The sequence below is a fragment of the Protomyctophum parallelum genome (genome assembly GCF_964188405.1).
Source record: "Protomyctophum parallelum genome assembly, chromosome: 19".
NCBI lineage: Eukaryota > Metazoa > Chordata > Actinopteri > Myctophiformes > Myctophidae > Protomyctophum > Protomyctophum parallelum.
In genome coordinates this window covers 16,059,067-16,078,979 of record NC_139717.1, presented here as the reverse complement: position 1 = coordinate 16,078,979, position 19,913 = coordinate 16,059,067, and the positions used below count along the sequence as shown (strand labels likewise).

The following is a 19,913-nucleotide window of genomic DNA, read 5'->3' as shown; positions in this document are numbered from 1 at the left end:
CGCACGCGAAATATAATGCGCGTGCACGACACGCACTTGCTGGTGCGCGCTTAAATGCCGGGTGTATATAGTACCATCTGTGCTTAAACATAATTACGTGGTCGGTTTGGAAAAGTTTGAAGTAGTTTGTTGTAGGTAATATTTTAATTGAAAGCTTATTAGTTGGTGGTATAAGTGTGCATATTTGAAGAAATGCAAATCTAACAATAATAAAATGATATGCAATAATAGGCTAGGCCTATATGGTCGATTATAACATAATGATATCAAGGCATTTAAGTAATGTAATAAGTTGCTATAACCCCGTACCCCTGTCCCACACACACCATGTCCAGACCATAGACCACAGACACACGACCATATGCATTTAATTTACTATGAAAACCTGCATTTCCCGTCAGTCAGTCAGTAAGTGTGTCATGTCACGCCTCGTGTCATGCCTCCATATATGGTCACGCCTCATGACACGTCACACCACCATATATGGCCGTTTCCATATGATATAAGATCCCGACACTGACCTCATCAAACCCTGGATAGCCATACATTGAAAAGACTGGATCATCACCTAGATCTCCATATATGGAGCTGAGGCGGCCAGCAACTCTACATCTGACCTCATAATGTAATAATCAGCTCATAATGTAATTAAAAGACGAGCACATAACTTAATAGATTTTTCTATAATGTAATAATGTGTTACATTAAGAACCTCCACATAGGCGACTCATACTGTAATAAAACTTCATAATGCAATAATGTCTTTATAATGTATGAGCTGATTATTACATATTGCATTATATTTCGCGTGCGTGTATGTGCGCTTGTGCACGTGGAAGCCGGAAATAAAAGCACTTCCGGTCCCTCCCCTTGCGAGACTGCAGCTGGGTGCTATTGTCTTTATAAGTCCGATGAAACACTTCTTTGTAACGTATGGCCGCTGTAGTCTAGCGGTTTAATCACTCGCCTCTCAATGTTTTGGTGCTGACGACGCTGGTTCGAATCGCGCGAAAGACAAAAGTTTTTATATTTAAAAAAAATAGCCGTATGGAATGAATACATTATTTACAATACATTAGGCAGGCAGACAGGCAGGCAGACAGGCAGTCTGTCTGTCTGTCTGTGTGTCTGTCTAAAATATAATAATTTTGGTCTGCCGCGAGCAGGAATTGAACCAGCGTCCTCAGCAAAAAAGAATAGAGAGGCGAGGAATTAGACCACTATACTACAGCGGCCCGTTACAAAGAGGTGTTCCATTGGACTTTTAAAGTAAGTCCAACGAGAGCAGAAAAAAATATATATGAAGGACAGACCAAATCACCGACCGGCCGACCTAAAACATTTACACGAACATTTACACGAACGCACATGTTACACACAAGCTGCTGTCTGTGCAGCGCAGCAGCGAGACAACGCGGCGGCGCAAAAAATATAATAATAATAATATACCAGCAACACGGCACGAACGCACATGTTACACACAAGCTGCTGTCTGTGCGGCGCAGCGCAGCAGCGAGACAGCGAGACAATTACAGTTAGTGTCCACAGGTGACATTACCATTTGGGGGTCCGTGAGGGTCCCCAGGGGTCCCCGAACCCCATAGAAACCTCCAGGGGGGCCACACGATTCCAAAGAGCCCACCCCCGTCCAAAACGGTAGAGAAATGACAGAGTTACCATTTGGGCAGCAAGGGCAGAATCCATCCACCCTAAACCTGCGACCGGCGGTCCGTCGCGACGCAAAAACGGACCGACCGACGGAGCGACGGAGCCACGGAGCGACGGACCGACGGAGCGACGGAGCCACAGACCGACCGACCGACGGAACGACGGACCGAAATAGGACCGTTCGACGGTGCGTCGCGACGGAGCGACGCGGTGCGACCGACCGAGAGTCGGTCGGAAGAAATGGATTCTGCCCTCCCTCCTCTGTCTGTAGCTCCCTTAGTAGTGCTATAGTGACTATGTAACCATGTGCCATTTGGACTGCATTTAGGACCCTTTCCCTAAGTTTCAAGGGCGCTAGCCCCTCCGATGCATGGCTTTTGAACATTACGTCATATGGCTGCCAAGTCTGTGGGATCTTTAATGTTTTGGACTAACAAGTCTATGGACTTTGGGGGATATTACAATGGTTGTTTATTAGCACTGAATTGGAGAGTTTTCAGTGGGTCCAGAAAACCACGCTCACTGCTATGCTCTATACCAGAGGTTCCCACCCACTGGTACGTGTCCCACTGGTACGTGTCCCACTGGTACGTGTCCCTCTGGTACGTGTCCCACTGGTACGTGTCCCACTGTTACGTGTCCCTCTGGTACGTGTCCCTCTGGTACGTGTCCCTCTGGTACGTGTCCCTCTGGTACGTGTCCCACTGGTACGTGTCCCTCTGGTACGTGTCCCACTAATACGTGTCCCACTGGTACGTGTCCCTCTGGTACGTGTCCCACTGGTACGTGTCCCACTAATACGTGTCCCACTGGTACGTGTCCCTCTGGTACCTGGTACGTGTCCCACTGGTACGTGTCCCACTGGTACGTGTCCCTCTGGTACGTGTCCCACTAATACGTGTCCCTCTGGTACGTGTCCCTCTGGTACGTGTCCCACTAATACGTGTCCCTCTGGTACGTGTCCCTCTGGTACGTGTCCCTCTGGTACGTGTCCCACTGGTACGTGTCCCTCTGGTACGTGTCCCTCTGGTACGTGTCCCACTGGTACGTGTCCCTCTGGTACGTGTCCCTCTGGTACGTGTCCCTCTGGTACGTGTCCCACTGGTACGTGTCCCTCTGGTACGTGTCCCACTAATACGTGTCCCACTGGTACGTGTCCCTCTGGTACGTGTCCCACTGGTACGTGTCCCACTAATACGTGTCCCACTGGTACGTGTCCCTCTGGTACCTGGTACGTGTCCCACTGGTACGTGTCCCACTGGTACGTGTCCCTCTGGTACGTGTCCCACTAATACGTGTCCCTCTGGTACGTGTCCCTCTGGTACGTGTCCCACTAATACGTGTCCCTCTGGTACGTGTCCCACTGGTACGTGTCCCACTGGTACGTGTCCCTCTGGTACGTGTCCCACTGGTACGTGTCCCACTAATACGTGTCCCACTGGTACGTGTCCCTCTGGTACGTGTCCCACTGGTACGTGTCCCACTAATACGTGTCCCACTGGTACGTGTCCCTCTGGTACCTGGTACGTGTCCCACTGGTACGTGTCCCACTGGTACGTGTCCCTCTGGTACGTGTCCCACTGGTACGTGTCCCACTAATACGTGTCCCACTGGTACGTGTCCCACTGGTACGTGTCCCACTGGTACGTGTCCCTCTGGTACGTGTCCCTCTGGTACGTGTACCTCTGGTACGTGTACCTCTGGTACGTGTCCCACTAATGCGTGTCCCACTGGTACGTGTCCCACTGGTACGTGTCCCACTAATACGTGTCCCACTGGTACGTGTCCCTCTGGTACCTGGTACGTGTCCCACTGGTACGTGTCCCACTGGTACGTGTCCCTCTGGTACGTGTCCCACTAATACGTGTCCCTCTGGTACGTGTCCCACTGGTACGTGTCCCACTAATACGTGTCCCACTGGTACGTGTCCCACTGGTACGTGTCCCTCTAATACGTGTCCCACTGGTACGTGTCCCTCTGGTACGTGTCCCTCTGGTACGTGTACCTGTGCTGGAACACAGGACATGTCCCTCTGGTACGTGTACCTGTGCTGGTACGTGGGACATGTCCCTCTTGTACGTTTACCTGTGCTGGAACATGGGACATGTCCCTCTGGTACGTGTACCTATGCTGGTACGTGGGACATGTCCCTCTTGTACGTTTACCTGTGCTGGAACATGGGACATGTCCCTCTGCTACGCAAGAAGGGAATCCCAAGTTTTCCCGACCGTGAATCTATAACTGTGCGTCGCCAGGATCAATGGTATAGTCAATGACAATGATGCAACATTATGTTGTGATATAATAATATAGCAGCGGGTAGGCTACTTGAGGTCCAGTCAACTGTCTTCTGTGTTTTGGTACGATGGCGCGACGTGACCACCCCCCAGCCATGCCGGTCCGCGAACATTTTATGAACCGGCGTCAGCCGGTTCCGTGGTAATAGAACGGTTGGGAACCCCTGCTCTATACTGTACTGTATGTATATTTTTATATCTGTGTGTGTGTGTTCATGGTTGCCAGAGAGGCAAAGCAGAGCGTTGGTGCGGCTCCACCGTGCGGCTCCACTCTGGTGTCATCCCCTGCTGTGGAGGAGACCAAGCAGCCGGACACGGCAGAACATGACCACAACTCAGCCAGCGGCTCTGACCACATGGAGGCTGTGGTGGGAAAAGTACTCACATTTCTCACTTAAGTAAAAGTGCCAATGCTCACAGTGATGTAAATAGGTTTTCAATGTAATGGGCCCCGGGTCCCAGGGGGTGGTCTTTTAGATGGGTCCCAGGGGGTGGTCTTTTAGATGGGTCCCAGGGGGTGGTCTTTTAGATGGGTCCCAGGGGTGGTCTTTTAGATGGGTCCCAGGGGGTGGTCTTTTAGATGGGTCCCAGGGGGGGGTCTTTTAGATGGGGGTCCCAGGGGGTGGTCTTTTAGATGGGTCCCAGGGGGGGGTCTTTTAGATGGGGGTCCCAGGGGGTGGTCTTTTAGATGGGTCCCAGGGGGGGGTCTTTTAGATGGGGGTCCCAGGGGGTGGTCTTTTAGATGGGTCCCAGGGGGGGGTCTTTTAGATGGGGGTCCCAGGGGGTGGTCTTTTAGATGGGTCCCATGGGGGGGTCTTTTAGATGGGGGTCCCAGGGGGTGGTCTTTTAGATGGGTCCCAGGGGTGATCTTTTAGATGGGTCCCAGGGGGTGGTCTTTTAGATGGGGGTCCCAGGGGGTGGTCTTTTAGATGGGTCCCAGGGGGTGGTCTTTTAGATGGGTCCCAGGGGGTGGTCTTTTAGATGGGTCCCAGGGGGTGGTCTTTTAGATGGGTCCCAGGGGTGATCTTTTAGATGGGTCCCAGGGGGTGGTCTTTTAGATGGGTCCCAGGGGTGGTCTTTTAGATGGGGGTCCCAGTTGGTGGTCTTTTAGATGGGTCCCAGGGGTGATCTTTTAGATGGGTCCCAGGGGGTGGTCTTTTAGATGGGTCCCAGGGGGTGGTCTTTTAGATGGGGGTCCCAGGGGGTGGTCTTTTAGATGGGTCCCAGGGGTGATCTTTTAGATGGGTCCCAGGGGGTGGTCTTTTAGATGGGGGTCCCAGGGGGGGGTCTTTTAGATGGGGGTCCCAGGGGGTGGTCTTTTAGATGGGTCCCAGGGGGGGGTCTTTTAGATGGGTCCCAGGGGTGGTCTTTTAGATGGGTCCCAGGGGGTGGTCTTTTAGATGGGTCCCAGGGGTGGTCTTTTAGATGGGTCCCAGGGGGTGGTCTTTTAGATGGGTCCCAGGGGGTGGTCTTTTAGATGGGTCCCAGGGGGGGGTCTTTTAGATGGGTCCCAGGGGGGGGTCTTTTAGATGGGTCCCAGGGGTGGTCTTTTAGATGGGGGTCCCAGGGGTGGTCTTTTAGATGGGTCCCAGGGGGGGGTCTTTTAGATGGGTCCCAGGGGGTGGTCTTTTAGATGGGTCCCAGGGGTGGTCTTTTAGATGGGTCCCAGGGGTGGTCTTTTAGATGGGTCCCAGGGGGTGGTCTTTTAGATGGGTCCCAGGGGTGGTCTTTTAGATGGGTCCCAGGGGGTGGTCTTTTAGATGGGTCCCAGGGGGTGGTCTTTTAGATGGGTCCCAGGGGGGGGTCTTTTAGATGGGTCCCAGGGGGGGGTCTTTTAGATGGGTCCCAGGGGTGGTCTTTTAGATGGGTCCCAGGGGGTGGTCTTTTAGATGGGTCCCAGGGGTGGTCTTTTAGATGGGTCCCAGGGGTGGTCTTTTAGATGGGTCCCAGGGGGTGGTCTTTTAGATGGGGGTCCCAGGGGGTGGTCTTTTAGATGGGTCCCAGGGGGTGGTCTTTTAGATGGGTCCCAGGGGGTGGTCTTTTAGATGGGTCCCAGGGGGTGGTCTTTTAGATGGGGGTCCCAGGGGGTGGTCTTTTAGATGGGTCCCAGGGGTGATCTTTTAGATGGGTCCCAGGGGGTGGTCTTTTAGATGGGTCCCAGGGGGTGGTCTTTTAGATGGGGGTCCCAGGGGGTGGTCTTTTAGATGGGTCCCAGGGGTGATCTTTTAGATGGGTCCCAGGGGGTGGTCTTTTAGATGGGGGTCCCAGGGGGTGGTCTTTTAGATGGGTCCCAGGGGGTGGTCTTTTAGATGGGGGTCCCAGGGGGGGGTCTTTTAGATGGGGGTCCCAGGGGGTGGTCTTTTAGATGGGTCCCAGGGGGGGGTCTTTTAGATGGGTCCCAGGGGTGGTCTTTTAGATGGGTCCCAGGGGGTGGTCTTTTAGATGGGTCCCAGGGGTGGTCTTTTAGATGGGTCCCAGGGGGTGGTCTTTTAGATGGGTCCCAGGGGGTGGTCTTTTAGATGGGTCCCAGGGGGGGGTCTTTTAGATGGGTCCCAGGGGGGGGTCTTTTAGATGGGTCCCAGGGGTGGTCTTTTAGATGGGGGTCCCAGGGGTGGTCTTTTAGATGGGTCCCAGGGGGGGGTCTTTTAGATGGGTCCCAGGGGGTGGTCTTTTAGATGGGTCCCAGGGGTGGTCTTTTAGATGGGTCCCAGGGGTGGTCTTTTAGATGGGTCCCAGGGGGTGGTCTTTTAGATGGGTCCCAGGGGTGGTCTTTTAGATGGGTCCCAGGGGGTGGTCTTTTAGATGGGTCCCAGGGGGTGGTCTTTTAGATGGGTCCCAGGGGGGGGTCTTTTAGATGGGTCCCAGGGGGGGGTCTTTTAGATGGGTCCCAGGGGTGGTCTTTTAGATGGGGGTCCCAGGGGTGGTCTTTTAGATGGGTCCCAGGGGGGGGTCTTTTAGATGGGTCCCAGGGGGTGGTCTTTTAGATGGGTCCCAGGGGTGGTCTTTTAGATGGGTCCCAGGGGTGGTCTTTTAGATGGGTCCCAGGGGGTGGTCTTTTAGATGGGTCCCAGGGGTGGTCTTTTAGATGGGTCCCAGGGGGTGGTCTTTTAGATGGGTCCCATTGGTGGTCTTTTAGATGGGTCCCAGGGGTGGTCTTTTAGATGGGTCCCAGGGGTGGTCTTTTAGATGGGTCCCAGGGGGTGGTCTTTTAGATGGGTCCCAGGGGTGGTCTTTTAGATGGGTCCCAGGGGTGGTCTTTTAGATGGGTCCCAGGGGTGGTCTTTTAGATGGGTCCCAGGGGTGGTCTTTTAGATGGGTCCCATTGGTGGTCTTTTAGATGGGTCCCAGGGGGGGTCTTTTAGATGGGTCCCATTGGTGGTCTTTTAGATGGGTCCCAGGGGTGGTCTTTTAGATGGGTCCCAGGGGTGGTCTTTTAGATGGGTCCCAGGGGTGGTCTTTTAGATGGGTCCCAGGGACATTTTATGAGTCCCACTTCAGCAACGTTAGAGTACAGTACCGAGTACAGTATTGCATCCCAGGACCCCCGGAGGGTGCCATGGTTGTGTCCGTTCTCAATTTAGTGAGTCTACGGATGCAGGATGCAGGCTATTTGCGTCACTGATACTGTAATGTAGAAGTACTTTGTTACCAAGTAAAAGTCTGTTGTTCAAAACCTACTTGGGTACAAAAGTGGTTTAAAAATTTACCTAAAGTAGCAAAAGTAAAAGTACTCGTGCAGTACCCCCATTTCAAGTTTTCCAGTGTATAACAATATTTTTGAAAATAGCAGATGTACAGGCTCACAATGCGTCACATTGGCTTAAATTATATTATAATTGCTCCTATTTTTTACCAAACAAAATCCATGCTGTATATCATTAACGGAAAAATCCAATCATCCATGTATTGATATTGCATTTTGTGGGGCCTCTGTAGAGCACACATCAAAACAGAGCTTTCACTTCTGCCCATATAGGGGGCTGCCACACAGTGCGTAATGTTGCACTGTACGTTGTAGAAATGCACTTTAACTTTCAGATAAAAAAAAAAAACACACTTGTGTGAAGTGAGGGGTGCTCTTATCATCATACGTACATCATCATACCTCAGCCAATAAAATCATCAACACATTCCATGCTCATGCACACAACAAACACACAAAGCTGTGCATAGGATGTGAGTTTTTAATGTGTCAGATGTCGGTCAGATGTGAAGAAACAAACGCACAGAGATGAGCTGAGATTAGCCAACAAGGAGGGGGGGGGGGGGTGTAACTAGCTAGTCCCTCCCTCTATTCTCTCCGTCCCCGAAACGCCTATATCTGAGTGCAGTCGGTGCACTGCTGAATGCTCGTCGGAGCGCTGCTGCTGTTGTCGTCTTGAGAGAGAGAGAGAGAGAGAGAGAGGCTGTCATAACCCCAGTCTCAATGTCACGGCCGCTGCCTCTCAGGCCAGGCCGCTACTGACCAGGGGCATATCTGCACTACAGAGGGAAAGAGAGTGGGACGTGTGTGTGCGTGCGTGTGCGTGTGCGTGTGCGTGTGTGTGTGTGCGTGTGCGTGTGCGTGTGCGTGTGTGTGTGTGTGCTCACACAGAGTAGAGGGGCATCTCGGTTAGCAAGAAACGAGGGATAGGGACAGCGAGATGAAAGAGAGACAGAGATGAAGAGAGAGAGCGAGAGAGAGATCCTCTGGTGTATGGTGGTGGTGAACGGGGCGCGTGGGCTTCATAAAAGGGAGAGGTCGCGTACTCTGGCGATGGAAAAAGCAGCGCAATTAGGTGGCGGGCCGACAGAGACATCATGTCGGCGTCTCCTGGGGTACTCTCATTATTATACCTCGCTCTTAGTGCACAGAGAAGAAAAAATAGAGTTCATACTAATCGCCCTCTCGTGTAACTGTGGACACTTATAGAGTTGGTCATGGACACAGTAATCTGTGTGTGTGTGTGTGTGCGAGCGCGAGCACGTGATGCGTGACACTCACATGGTCTCCCATATTGTGTGCCACATCTACAGTACGATGGGCTCGTAATGGCATGTGCACATGCGTTTGTCAGCATGTGTTCAGTCACGTGCGTTGTGGCGGACAATAGGTCAATTATGAAGGAATTGTCTCTGCTCTGACCCCGTAACTCCTGCCTGGTTCAACCCGGGCCAACAGAGACAAGCTTTGTGTGTGTGTGTGTGTGTGTGTGTGTGTGTGTGTGTGTGTGTGTGTGTGTGGCTCCCAGGATAGGTGGCCTCACATGATGTCCCTAATGCACCGCTCGGCCAATTTAGCGTAACTCCGAAGAATGTGGCCCTAATATGTAAACGAGCCGTTTTTGTTTTACCATTGATGTGCTCGGAATGTGGCTAATCGGTAAACCACCAAAGCCCTTCTGTTGCTGCAGGTTAGCATGGCGCAGGAGAACCACGTTTCCCACAGTGCACTGCAGTCTCAGTGACCTCTGCTGTGAACCTGCTCTGCTGCTTTCAATTGGATGTTTCTGAAAGCACATCCTGAATGCTGGCCGTGAATTATACCATCTATTGACTAGCATGTACTATATGTAATTATACAGCGGGTCGTTTCGAGGAAGCAATCGGATTGGTTGAAACGGCCTTCTAGCCGTGGTTCAAACGAGCGCCACTCCCACCTACACCTAATCGAAACAAACAATTCAGCTGCTCTGTTCTCCCAGAGCGCAGCAAACTCGGTGGCTAGGCTAGCTAGTTTCTTGGGACTTTTGGGACTTTTGTGGCCGTAGTGACTACATCTGTCATTAAAAAAAATATGTTTTTTTCAGCGATTTTCGTAGTTTTAAGGGTAATTGTTAGTTTAATTGTTAGTTTATAATTGCAATATTACACTCGAGGGGGTGGTTTAACGTCATTAATGCACCTAGGTGGCTTTGAGGTCACTCCATGTAAACCGTTCCCATGCAGACACACAAGGCACTGTCATTTCAATGGAACCGACAGTGCCTTTGTTCCAGACGGCACCTGTAACCGGCACTGCCATGTTTGAGGAGCACAAGACATGGCGAGGGTATTTGAAGGACTCCATAATGACTCGTTATTGTCATCAGCCATTCTAATTGTCTCGGGCAAGCGAGCGTGAAATGGGTGATGTCGAGTAAATCGATTCTACGAGACTTAATATTGCTAAACATTATAGCTTGTCAGCCGGTGACAAATTAATAGCTTGTGTTTCCCCCAGTGGTGTTTTAGCTGGGGAGGAGTGGCCCCTGTCACATTAAACCATTTTGGGCGGGAACCCCTTTTGGTGTTAGCATTATGTTATGCTTTAGCTATTGAAAAATAGCAGATCTACAAGTTTGTAGGTCTGCTATCTTTGAAAAATCGAAGAACGGCTGACATAGAAACATAGCTTTTTCAGAAAACTGTCAGGATGTAGAAGACATTTTTAGAATCTGATCTCAGGTCAGATTCGGTTAAACCATGTCTCATCTCCTGTGGTGTTCGGCTGAACAACGGCACAATGCCACAGCTTGCATGGAATCACTAGACTAGAGGGTGGAGGCGTACGGTAGCCCTCTGTGGGGCACATTTACCGTATATTATGTTCATCAATTCCGGGTTCATGCATCTCCCTCCATCTTTTTCTATTTCTCGTATAGTTGTTGTCTTATCTCTCTCTCTCTCTCTCTCTCTTCCCCCTAGGTTACTGCAGAGGACAGGAGGAAGGGCGTTAAAGGCACCTCCAACGGTATTAGCTCCTCTGGTCTAATGCCACTCCACTCATTTTGTAGACAATAGAATCTACCCATGTGTGCTTTGCACACCATTTCTAATACTGTAGGTTAGACATGGTCAAAATTATTGTACCAGAGTAAAATTTGCTGTATAGCCGGGCTGGGGTGCATACGTTGGTTAGGTTAGACATACCAACAGTCCTACAGTCATTAGTCAGACAAACCTGTGCTGCGGGTTAAAAATCACCTGTGCTGCGGGTTAAAAATCACCTGTGCTGCGGGTTAAAAATCACCTGTGCTGCGGGTTAAAAATCACCTGTGCTGCGCGTTATAAATCACCTGTGCTGCGAGGTAAAAAATCACCTGTGCTGCGGGTTAAAAATCACCTGTGCTGCGGGTTATAAATCACCTGTGCTGCGGGTTATAAATCACCTGTGCTGCGGGTTATAAATCACCTGTGCTGCGGGTTATAAATCACCTGTGTTGCGGGTTATAAATCACCTGTGCTGCGGGTTATAAATCACCTGTGTTGCGGGTTAAAAATCACCTGTGCTGCGGGTTATAAATCACCTGTGCTGCGGGTTATAAATCACCTGTGCTGCGGGTTATAAATCACCTGTGTTGCGGGTTATAAATCACCTGTGCTGCGGGTTATAAATCACCTGTGCTGCGAGGTTAAACATCACCTGTGCTGCGAGTTATAAATCACCTGTGCTGCGAGTTAAAAATCACCTGTGCTGCGAGTTATAAATCACCTGTGCTGCGAGTTAAAAATCACCTGTGCTGCGAGTTAAAAATCACCTGTGCTGCGAGTTATAAATCACCTGTGCTGCGAGGTTAAACATCACCTGTGCTGCAAGGTTATAAATCACCTGTGCTGCGAGGTTATAAATCACCTGTGCTGCGGGTTATAAATCACCTGTGCTGCGAGGTTAAACATCACCTGTGCTGCGAGGTTAAAAATCATCCTAAACATCACCTGTGCTGCGAGGTTAAAAGTCACCCGCGGCTCACGACATGCGCGGCGGGTTAAAAATCACCTGTGGCTTCCTGTGAGGTTAAGGTTAGGTTAGGGTTTGGAAAGGGTGTCTGACTCATGGTATATCCTTGATTCCGCGGCTTGATAGTTAATATTAAAAACTACTACTGCTGACTGACTGAATTTTTTTATTTTATTTTAATTTTAATAATCAAGTAAAATCCTTTATGAAATCGATACAATTAATTGTAATTAGGGATGAGCCATAATAATCAAATATTCCAAGAATAGTTTTTGAGGATAACAAAATTTAATATGAAAAAATATTAGAAAGTATTTTTTAATTCTGTTGCAAAGGTTATATTGTAATTCAAACCATGCCCACAGTATCTACATTTTAGAGGAAACCTAATATGGGTGTTATATTTATTCTATCATGAACTCATTCTCATGATCCCAGGGGGAATTTCTTCAGATGTCCAGTTGAACTCACTCAAGGATGAACCGATTAGATTTTGGTGGTCCAAGGTCAAGGTCACTGTGACCTCACTCATGTAAGGTATCATACATTGATGCCTTACATTTAGCTAAAAACGACACTTTAAAAAAAATAGACATTTATTAAATTCTTCTAGATTATCTAAAGTCTTCACATAATATTATGGCCAAGAATGGTGGATGTAATCTGCAACTGGTTGGCGGGCGCATACAACCACGATGCAATATTTCTAGTTCATGATGTGCCATCTCTGTTATACAGTCGGTTGACTTGGTTTAGCGTGGCTTTAACATATAGCCTTAATGATGAGATTAGAGGATTGTACTTTTGCTTTCGCCTTCGTCCGGTCCTCCTCCTCTTCATCCGTCCGTCCGTTGATGGCTGCCAACGGTTTCGGGAAGACGGGTCTGGAATTATGCCTCATGACAAGCAGCCAATTACCCGCCTTCGCTCTGCCCCTGTTTAGTTGCTTAGTAACACCTGCAGTTTGAGCGAGCAGACCACCATTGCTCAGCAGCCCTGGCCGTCTCAGTGCTATGATCAGACGCTCGCTTTGAGTGGAGCTCTGTGTGTGTGTGTGTGTGTGTGTGTGTGTGTGTGTGTGTGTGTGTGTGTGTGTGTGTGTGTGTGTGTGTGTGTGTGTGTGTGTGTGTGTGTGTGTGTGTGTGTGTGTGTGTGTGTGTGTGTGTGTGTGTGTGTGTGTGTGTGTGTGTGTGTGTGTGTGTGTGTGTGTGTGTGTGTGTGCATCCTGTGTTCATGAGTCTGTATGCATGTGTGTTATTTTAGGGCAGGGGGTTAGGGGTGAGCGAGCGCGTTGGTGTGAAGTAGTGTCTGTGATGTACTGTAATCTCTGACTTGGCTGCGTATGCATGGCAATTGTGGGCGCAGATGTGTGGGAGTGTGCTTGTGTGTGTACGTGCACTGTTGCCGCGCGTGGGTGATCGGCTACCGCCATGCTAAACCGTTTTTAAGGAGAGCGATTTTAAAGTCTACGATAAGGTTTCAGAGGAATGTCGAAAGAAAGCAATTTTCCACCTGCCAAAGATGAGAGTAGAGAGTAGACCCTAAAATGACACTAAATTTGACTAATACATTTACGTAAGGTCTCATTTTAGATTTATGGAACAAAGACACATTTTTGGTGAAGTAGAAGCGGCACGTTTATACGATACAGTCCATTACAATAGCGATTATTCAATCACTAAAATGGAATTGGATCAATTTAGGCGTTTGACTTGCTTTGACCCTCAAATGTCATTATCCAAACAAACAAAAAAACGACGGATATCTCCGCTCTACAATACTGCCTATTCAGAGGGTTTAGTGCCTTCTCATCCATGCAGATAAGAACGTGGCTGACTCACCAGGAGGTCCACTTCCAGATCAAGCCAGGACTGTGACTGAGGAACCCACAGCGCCGCTGCACCCTAAGCCCCATGATGCATCAGCAGCTCCAGATGGAGCCATGCTGCTGCAGGAGACCTGGGTGGACCTGGAGGACTTTGCTAAATGCTTCCAGTAAGAGAGAGACAGACGTCAGGCAACTCGTTGACGTGAACTCTGTTTCACAACTGATCTATAGGTTACATATTCAAAAGTGCAGTAGTCCAAGTGGCTTTCAATGTGGATGGAGGTTTTTTGTCCAGCTTTGAGGGTCTGTGTAAACACAAACATTGAAGACAAAAGTGTGTAAACGCAAACATTGAAGACAAAAGTGTGTGAACGCAAACATTGAAGATGAGGTATGATGATAAGAGCACCCCTCACTTCACACGGGTGTGATTTTTTAAATAATAATATTCATAATAGTGAAAATTGGATTAGTATTAGAAATTCCCTAAATAAATAATAATTACTGTATAAATGTAAATTCAAAAGATTGTTTAAAAACTAAATCTTTTAAAATTGCCGATCTACAAGCTCATGCATCCAAGTGCTACATGTTGTGAGAAATAAGGTGTGGCGTGTTCTGAGCTTGTATATCAATATGTAAAACACACAATGAAATTTCAAAAGCAATTGGAACGTACAGTACGTACAGTACATCCTCCTCCTCCAAAGCACAGTTTATTTCTCATCTAGGCCGCAATAATTCTGCTAGGTTAATAGGCCTATCTTTCCATTACATGCTCGATATATCCGTACAGCTCACAGTGGATTATCCCACTGGCCACTTGCCAACAATCCAAATACAATTAGTGTTTATTCATATTCTGCGGCGTTATGACGTTTGTGTTCTTATCTTCTACATCAACCGTGAAATGAACTTCTCTCCAGCAAATGGGAGAAGTCATAGAAACTTCACTGCACATAACACACCAATGTTTGTGTCCATCTCTTCCGTTATCAATGGAAGAAACACGATTTATTTTTGTGGAGAGAGAGAGAGGAAATGTGGAGAGAGTATAGGAGAATGACATGCATCATTTAATGGGCTGGGAATCAAACCTGGGACACATTAATGCACCCTAAACCACTTTAGCTACTGATTTTGAGAAGCAACTGAGTAAGATCTTGAATACTTTATTAGCAATGCAATAATGTGCACATGAACCAACAACTAACTTTTTTCCAGGACACTCTTGGTGTTCCATAAACCGCAGATATACCAACACCATGTTCAGAAAACTCATTTTAAGGTGAGCATCAGACATCCTCTTTCTACGTCTATCCTTTCTAAATATGAATGCACAAAATCTCTGTCCGTGTATCCGACTTCAATTGCATGCTAACATTTTGGTGCTTTTCTCTGCAGAGCATCAAGTTGTCCAAAACAACCGCCTCAGGAATCAGTTGCACTGGAACCTCTACCCACTCTACTGCTACTGCCTCATCTGCTACTGGTCACCTTCAAGTACGAACACACACACACACGCACATTTGTATATTACTATACTATCTATTTTACGATGGCAATTGTATGCCTTGTTTAATCATTTTCAACCCTAATACTGAATACTGAGCTATACAGTACTGGTGTCGCTGGTATCGACAATCGCTGATCTACAAGCTCACAACCCTGTCACAGCATAAATCCAACCCCTACACCGAACCTAGTATACACCATACATCAAGTTTAGATGAACAATACCCCAACGTCAATCTTTTCCAAATCCTGACTCAAAACATATTTCTTTAATCATTATAAAGAACCGGACAACATTTCTTCCCAATCTCTATTCTTCTATTCTACTATACTTTTTTTTCTTTCTTTTTTTTTTGGGGGGGGGGGGGGGGGGGGGGTGTATATGTATTGCACAAACAAACACAAGCCACCTCCTCATCTACTCAGACTACCCACAAAACCTCTTTTTCATCCTGGTCACGTTTGTATCGTCTCCTTTGCTCTTCACATGGCTTGTCTGTCTCCGTCTGTCTGTCCGTCTGTCTCCTACTCTTTATAATCCCTCATGCAGCCCCTCCTCCTTCCTCCGTTCCCTGCCTCTCTGTCAGCTCAGTCTCTGTCTGTCTGTCTGTCTGTCTGTCTGTCCATCCATCATCCTCTCTCATTCCCAGCTACAGTCTCTGTCTGTCTGTCTGTCTGTCCGTCCATCCATCCTCCCTCCCTGTGTCTCTGCTGTCCTTCGCCCTCCTTCAATTTTATGTAAAGTTTATATACTTCACTTGAGTAATTCCAATTTCCGATACATTTACTTCTACTCCACTACATCTCGAAGGCAAATATTGTACTTTTACTTCACATTTATTTTAAATCTTTAGTTACCAGTTACTTTGTACATTTTGATTATTATTACAAAACAAACAGTAACCACTTCAGCTCTATATTATACATTTTGGACATTTAAAAATAGCCGATCTTTTGCACAATAAGTACTTTCTACTTGTTGTACTTTAAGTACATTTTGATGCCAATACTTTTGTACTGTTACTCGAGTAAATTTTGAATTCCAGACTTGTACATTGCAGTATAGATTTTACTCAAGTAAAGTGTGTGTGTGTGTGTGTGTGTGTGTGTGTGTGTGTGTGTGTGTGTGTGTGTGTGTGTGTGTGTGTGTGTGTGTGTGTGTGTGTGTGTGTGTGTGTGTGTGTGTGTGTGTGTGTGTGTGTGTGTGTGTGTGTGTGTGTGTGTGTGTGTGTGTGTGTGTGTGTGTGTGTGTGTGTGTGAGACAGTGGGCCTCTTACTACCTGCATGTGGATAGCCTGCAGCCATCCCACATTCTGGTCAGCCTCTCTGCTTTGTTACAGTGGAGAGAGACAGCTGAGGACAGTAAGGATTTAGCACACACACAATCGGGAAATATCATAATTATGCAATTCAACTGTTGCTTATTTATTTTATTTATTTATTTATTTGACAGGGACAACGCTCATTAATCAACATGTCAGTTTTCACATCAATGTAAATGGGCCAGAGTTAGCCAAAGCTAAATTTCATCTGTAGTCCCTGGGCAGGCTCTTAAAATAAAGACAGAGTGTAGGGCGCCTGCACACAACACCATGCGTTGATGCCATGTGTGCATATGTGCAGGCACCCATCACTACGTCCATACAAAACACAGTACAACAGATAAACGAAAGACAAAGTGTGGGGCGCCTGCACTCAACAGTCAACACCATGCGTTGATGCCATGTGTGCATATGTGCAGGCACCCAACACCATGACCATACAAAAACACAGTACAATACAGATAAAAGAAAGACAAAGTGTGGGGTGCCTGCACACAACACCATGCGTTGATGCCATGTGTGCATATGTGCAGGCACCCAACACCATGACCATACACGATACAATACAATACAGATCAACATGGTACAGGGGACAGAACAACTGCAAAGTGAAATGAGAAATGACACCCAATACTAATTAGTGCTGATAGTTACTCATGATTACAGATTTGAATTGTTTTTTTTTGCTATTGCTGTTATAGTATAAACGCATGGAATAGGGCAATGCAGTGGCGTACATTTTGTGGTTCCAAAGGTAGAAAGCCCTTTTCTTTTCTTTTTTTATCAAAATGTATCGGTTCTTTTAGAAAATAGCCGATCTACAAGCTCACAATAATAATAATAATAATACATTTTATTTATAAGGCGCCTTTCAGGGCACTCAAGGTCGCCGTACAGGATAAAAACAGTACAACACAGTTAAAAGCAGAAAAATAAACTAAGGCACAGCTTGCAGCAGAGGACACAGGTCACACAGAGTCATAGGCCTGCCTAAACAGGTGGGTTTTGAGGTGAGTTTGAAATATGGTGATAGAGTCCATGTTTCTGATGTCAGGGGGGAGGGATTTCCAGAGGTGAGGGGCAGAGCGGCTGAAGGCTCTTGAGCCCAATGTACTTTTACTCCACTACATTTATTAGAAAACCTTAGTTAGTATTAGTTACTTTTACTTTGTATATTTAAATTATTATTACAAAACATACGCTAACCACTTCAGCCCTCCTATATACATTTCAGCCATTTGAAAAGAGCAGATCTACAAGCTCACAATGCTTCGTGATGCGACACATTGTGAGCATGTAGATCTGCTCTTTTCAAAATATTTGCATACATTTGAAATACAACTTGAAATGAGTACAATGAGTACTTTCTACTTTTTGTATTGTAAGTACATTCTGATACCAATACATTTTACGTTTACTCAAGTAAATTTTGAATTCAGGACTTACTATTTGTAACTGAGTATTTCAGTACATTGCAATTTTGATTATTCTACTTAAATTAACCCATTTTGGGTGGGAACCCCTTTTGGTGTTATAATTTAGCTATTGAAAAATAGCAGATCTACAAGCTCATAGCGCGCCACCAAGTGGCGCGCTACGACCTTGTAGGTCTATTTCTTTTTTTATCGTAAAAATGTGGCACAAATCTTTTTTAATATATATTCTTTCAAAGTGAATGTTTTTAACTCGGGTCTAAATGGGTTTTAAGTAAAAGAATTGAGTCCCTTTCCCCACCACTGGTTCCTTTCTCCCCTCCCCAGAGAAGGAGCTGTCGGCGGTGTGCAGGCGCGGCGTTCTCCTGGCTCAGCCCTACTCATGGAAGAGCCTGGTGCGCCAGCCGCCGGTCCTCCACATCAAGACCACCTCCTGCCAGGCTGCCTCCCTCACCTTACCGCCGGGGTAGGGCTCTCTGCTATAGCACTTAAAGTGGGTTCCTATAGAATAGAGCGTCGCAGTCCCACCCCCTTTCATGACGACGCCAGGCCCAGGAAATGATTCCCAATGCATTTTTCCCATAGACATTTCAAAAGGTATTTATCTAAAGACGGTTACGCCGCGGACAAAGTCAACTCGAGTCGTGACAACTCATGACAACAAACGCAATATTTTGGACCAGACAAATAATTACAAAGAAGAAAAACAACCAAAAAAGTGTTGTAACCTGCCGTTTTTTTTCTTCTTTCTAATTATTTGTTTGGCCCAAAAAAACTTGTTTGTTGTCATGGTTTGTCACGACAAGAGTTGGCTTTGTCCGCGGCGTAACCGTCTTTAAATAAATACTTTTTAAAATGTCTATGAGGAAAATGAACGGAGAATCATTTCCTGGGCCCTGCGACGCTCTATTATGGACCCAGTTCAAATGATCAAGACCCCAAAAAGCAATGTCATTACACGAGAGTGCTCTGCACGACGACGATGGTGCTGCAGGAACGAGGCTTTGGGTTCCGTAAGCAGCGCTGGCGGTGAGGTGAAGCGCCACACCCGGTTGGCTCCCGGTACTTATACCACGTGACTTGTCGCGCCCCCAGCCCATGCTGCTCGTGCGCCGAATTTGCGGTGCCCGGTATCGGTCCATAGAGCTCTACCGACTGAGCTACCCGGGTACAAGTACCTTATGTGATAGAAGATCAAATTCAAAGGAAGGCCGGAAAGAAGCTATAAGGTACAGTAGGAGAGAGGAGGTCATCGTAACATCATAACTCACTGTATTCTCGACACAGCATCGTTCACGACATGCATGGCCTTGTGTGTAGTGTAACATGACTGATCAAATCACCGGTGCACAAACTGTCTATTGTCTCAACGTCTTTTGATCCAGATGGACACGTCAGTATCTAATCAAATCAACATTGCACACCACATAAAAACGAAAGGCATATACTCTGTACATGGTACAACAAAAGTACAGAGCTACAAGCAATTTAATGTGACGTGTTAGTTTGAAGATCTAACTCGGTATCGTCTAGCAATGACGAGATCAAATCTGGGCCTCTTAAAGTGACTGTTCAGACATCGACCAACACCAGTTATCTCCTCCATACTGGAAGTCTGGGATGTGATGCAAGCTACACAAACAACTGTTTTTATGCAACGTGTGGTGATCATTTTTATATTTATAACTGTTATCTGAACGTTATCTCATTCTATGGCTTAAGTATTGTGCTGCTGTGATAATACTGTATAATGCTGTATAAGTCTAACCCTTAAAAATAAGGTTCTTCCAACAACATGCAGGGGGGCTTGCAGTGATCAGATCAAAATATAATCTCATTTATTTAATAATCTTTGCATTATTGTATGCTGTCAGATTTCTGTCTTTCTATGTCTTTGATTCTATAAAATGCATACGCAGCGTTTCAACTCTAGACATTTCATCTCACAAACGGAATACAGAACGTTTGTTACGCCGCATTAAGGAACAGATTTATTATACATTATTTTACACGAGTAAGTCCACAAGTGTTCATTTGGCTGGATTCATGGTCTGATTCATGCAGTTTAAGCATTTTAAATGTATGTATTCATGGGGTTCTATCTATGAATAAATATGTACAATGCTTTTCCGCATACTATAACCAGTTATT

At 47.0% G+C, this 19,913-nt stretch overlaps 1 protein-coding gene across 1 annotated transcript in view; it reads left to right on the top strand.

Annotated features, from left to right (window-relative positions):
- The window catches only part of adgb (androglobin), a gene marked incomplete at its 3' end in the record, with an annotated part of 101,039 nt that overhangs the window by 31,657 nt on the left and 49,469 nt on the right, over nt 1-19,913 (top strand). Inside the window, exons 13-19 of the mRNA XM_083790445.1 lie at nt 4,192-4,342; nt 10,632-10,677; nt 13,485-13,659; nt 14,717-14,780; nt 14,897-14,995; nt 16,273-16,369; nt 18,090-18,228. Of these exons, the coding sequence (XP_083646571.1) occupies nt 4,192-4,342; nt 10,632-10,677; nt 13,485-13,659; nt 14,717-14,780; nt 14,897-14,995; nt 16,273-16,369; nt 18,090-18,228 (771 nt within the window). The remainder of the gene's footprint in view (nt 1-4,191; nt 4,343-10,631; nt 10,678-13,484; nt 13,660-14,716; nt 14,781-14,896; nt 14,996-16,272; nt 16,370-18,089; nt 18,229-19,913) is intronic.